The sequence below is a fragment of the Homalodisca vitripennis genome, unplaced genomic scaffold (genome assembly GCF_021130785.1).
Source record: "Homalodisca vitripennis isolate AUS2020 unplaced genomic scaffold, UT_GWSS_2.1 ScUCBcl_1494;HRSCAF=5199, whole genome shotgun sequence".
In the NCBI taxonomy this organism is placed as follows: Eukaryota; Metazoa; Arthropoda; class Insecta; order Hemiptera; family Cicadellidae; genus Homalodisca; species Homalodisca vitripennis.
In genome coordinates this window covers 135,886-138,474 of record NW_025777656.1, presented here as the reverse complement: position 1 = coordinate 138,474, position 2,589 = coordinate 135,886, and the positions used below count along the sequence as shown (strand labels likewise).

Below are 2,589 nucleotides of genomic sequence, written 5' to 3'. Positions count from 1 at the left end.
TGAGGTACTCTCCAGGAATCCGAAGAGCTTAACTAGAACTTCATTACTGTCCCCTAGCAATTCGGCAAGAGTAGAAGGGAGACGATAATCGCGCCTCTGTCGGGAATAGTGATTACACTCGATCAGGACATGCTTTATGGTTAGATTAACATTACACACGGGGCACAAAGGAGGATCCCCGCGGTTCATAAGAAAGCCGTGGGATAGAAGGGTGTGTCCGATCCGAAGACGGCATAACACTACCTCCTCCCTGCGGCTGGTACGGTTTGAGGACGTCCAAGGTAGAACTGACCCTTTTATGTCCCGTAGTTTGTTATCGTTGATTTCTGTCCACGACCTTTGCCACTCATTTCTTAAGAGTCTTTTGATGTGTGATTTCACATCTGGCAATATTAGTTGTTGGGTGTAAGGCGCCAATTCTATCGCTTCCCTTGCAGCTCTGTCGGCCATTTCATTGCCAGGTATTCCAACATGACTTGGTACCCACATAAAAATCACTTGAACATTTCTTCTTATTAGATCATGTAGGGAGTTTTTTATATTGCACAGAAGAACGTGTTTCGGATACAAGTCCTTTAGTGCTTCTATGCTGCTCAGTGAGTCGGTACATACCACCAGCCTCCCTGTCCTAGGGCACACGATGTTTAGTGCCTTCTCAATGGCCGTCAGCTCGGCAGTATAGACAGAGGACGCAGGGGGGAACGGACATTTGGTCCTCGGACATTTGGTCCTCGGATTTAAATGAGTCGTATTTTACAGTGACATGTCATTTCATTTTTAATGACGAACAAAAAATGTCGTTCTTGAAACAAGGGAAATTCCTGGCAGCCACACTGCCGTAAACTTATCAAGTGCATTAAGCAAAGAATTTTCATCATGGAATATTTCTGATAAAATAACAGCAATTGTTACAGATAATGGGTCCAACATAAAACGTGCTGTCAATGAGCACTTAAAAAAGACACACGTACCTTGTGTTGCACACACCTTGAATCTCTGTGTTACTGACACAATTGAAGACAATCCACCATTCAAAGAAATTGTAAAGAAGGCTAAAAACATAGTTACTTATTTTAAAAGTAGCAATTTGGCCGCAGACAAGTTAAAGGAGACGCAAACTGAAATGAAACTTCCACTTTTAAAAGTAAAACAAGATGTGTCTACAAGATGGAATTCCACTCTAATAATGTTAAATAGATTGTTAGAAATATGAACACCCTTATGTGTTGCTTTGTCACATTTACCAAAGTCTCCGGAAACCCTCGATGCCTCAGAGTGGCAGGTTGTAAGTGATTGTGTCAAAGTCCTCCAGCCTATGGAGACAATTACTGAAGAACTATCGGGTGAAACTTACCCTACGACTTCTATGGTTATTCCTCTAATCAGAAGCGTACAGTATGTCATCAAATCTTTGTCGCCAGAAACGGATGTTGCCATTTATTTAAAAAACAAGCTTCAAGAAGTTATTCATAGGAGGTTCTCTGCATGGGAACAAAATAAAATAGCTTCAAAAGCCACGTTTCTCGATCCGAGATTTATGAAAACTTCTTTTGGATTGAAAGAAAATGCTGATAGGGCAGAGAAACTAATCATGGAAGAGTTGGAATTTAATATTAAAAATAAATCAGACTCTGCTCCTTCGTCAGAGGAAATTATCGAAGAAGTTCAGGAGACAGAAGAAACTGTTTCAGAGCAGGCTACGCAAGCAAAAACAAAACTTGCAAGGAGACAAAATCTATGGAAATGGGTCGATTCGAGGATAGAAGAAAAGAAGAAAAATCAAGTATCATCTTCCATCGCAAGTACTGCTCTAATAGTGCGGCATTACATAGAACTTCCTCAACCAAAACGTTGGGAAAATCCTCTACCCTTTTGCCGTGAATAGAAAGATGTACTGCCTGAAATATACAATCTCCAAAAAAAATATTTGTGTTTGCCCGCCACTTTTGTTCCGTCAGAAAGACTGTTCTCAATTGCGGGACAAGTAGTAAATGATCGGAGAAACCGATTAAAGCCAAAAAACATTAACAACATATTATTTTTACATTCAAACTTGGAGTGAACTTTCCATTTGTGTGTTTTCACATTAATTTAACTTATTTTGTGCTGGTTTTTGAACCTAAACTTTAGTTTTCTTTGTTGCTTTCCTAAGTAGTATTAACAGAAAAATTTATGTGTTTTTATTACTTTTAATCAATACTACTGTTCATATTCTTGTTTGTTAAAATATTTTAATATTCACTGAATTTATGCCTTTATTATTAATTTCCTTTAAAATGTAAAAATAAAATTGTGTGTAATAATCCTGAAGTTGTTCTAACATTTGTTTACCCCATTAACATTATTACTTAACAGTAAAATAAGTAATAAATAAAACATATCTGGTCAAATAAACAATTCCAACATTTTACTAACGAATAAAATACATGAATATTAATTTATTAATAATTTCAATATTTCATGAATTGGCAATTATTATTAGGCTATCTTAAGTGCAATGCTATATAAGGTTAATTTTTAAATAACAAATACGTAATTTTCTATATCTAAAACAACAAAATTAATACAATGTTTTAATTTAATGATAAT

General features: G+C 36.5%; 1 protein-coding gene across 1 annotated transcript; it reads left to right on the top strand.

Annotated features, from left to right (window-relative positions):
* Nucleotides 1–923: 923 nt before the first annotated feature.
* Nucleotides 924–2,271, top strand: LOC124371507. The gene has a single exon (XM_046829858.1). It carries the CDS (start codon nt 1,316–1,318, stop codon nt 1,883–1,885), a length of 570 nt encoding a protein of 189 aa, XP_046685814.1. The 5' UTR covers nt 924–1,315; the 3' UTR covers nt 1,886–2,271.
* Nucleotides 2,272–2,589: the final 318 nt, after the last annotated feature.

Bases quoted from the DNA above. Each gene is read 5' to 3' on its own strand.
- LOC124371507 (XM_046829858.1), top strand. From the start codon at position 1,316: ATGGAGACAATTACTGAAGAACTATCGGGTGAAACTTACCCTACGACT.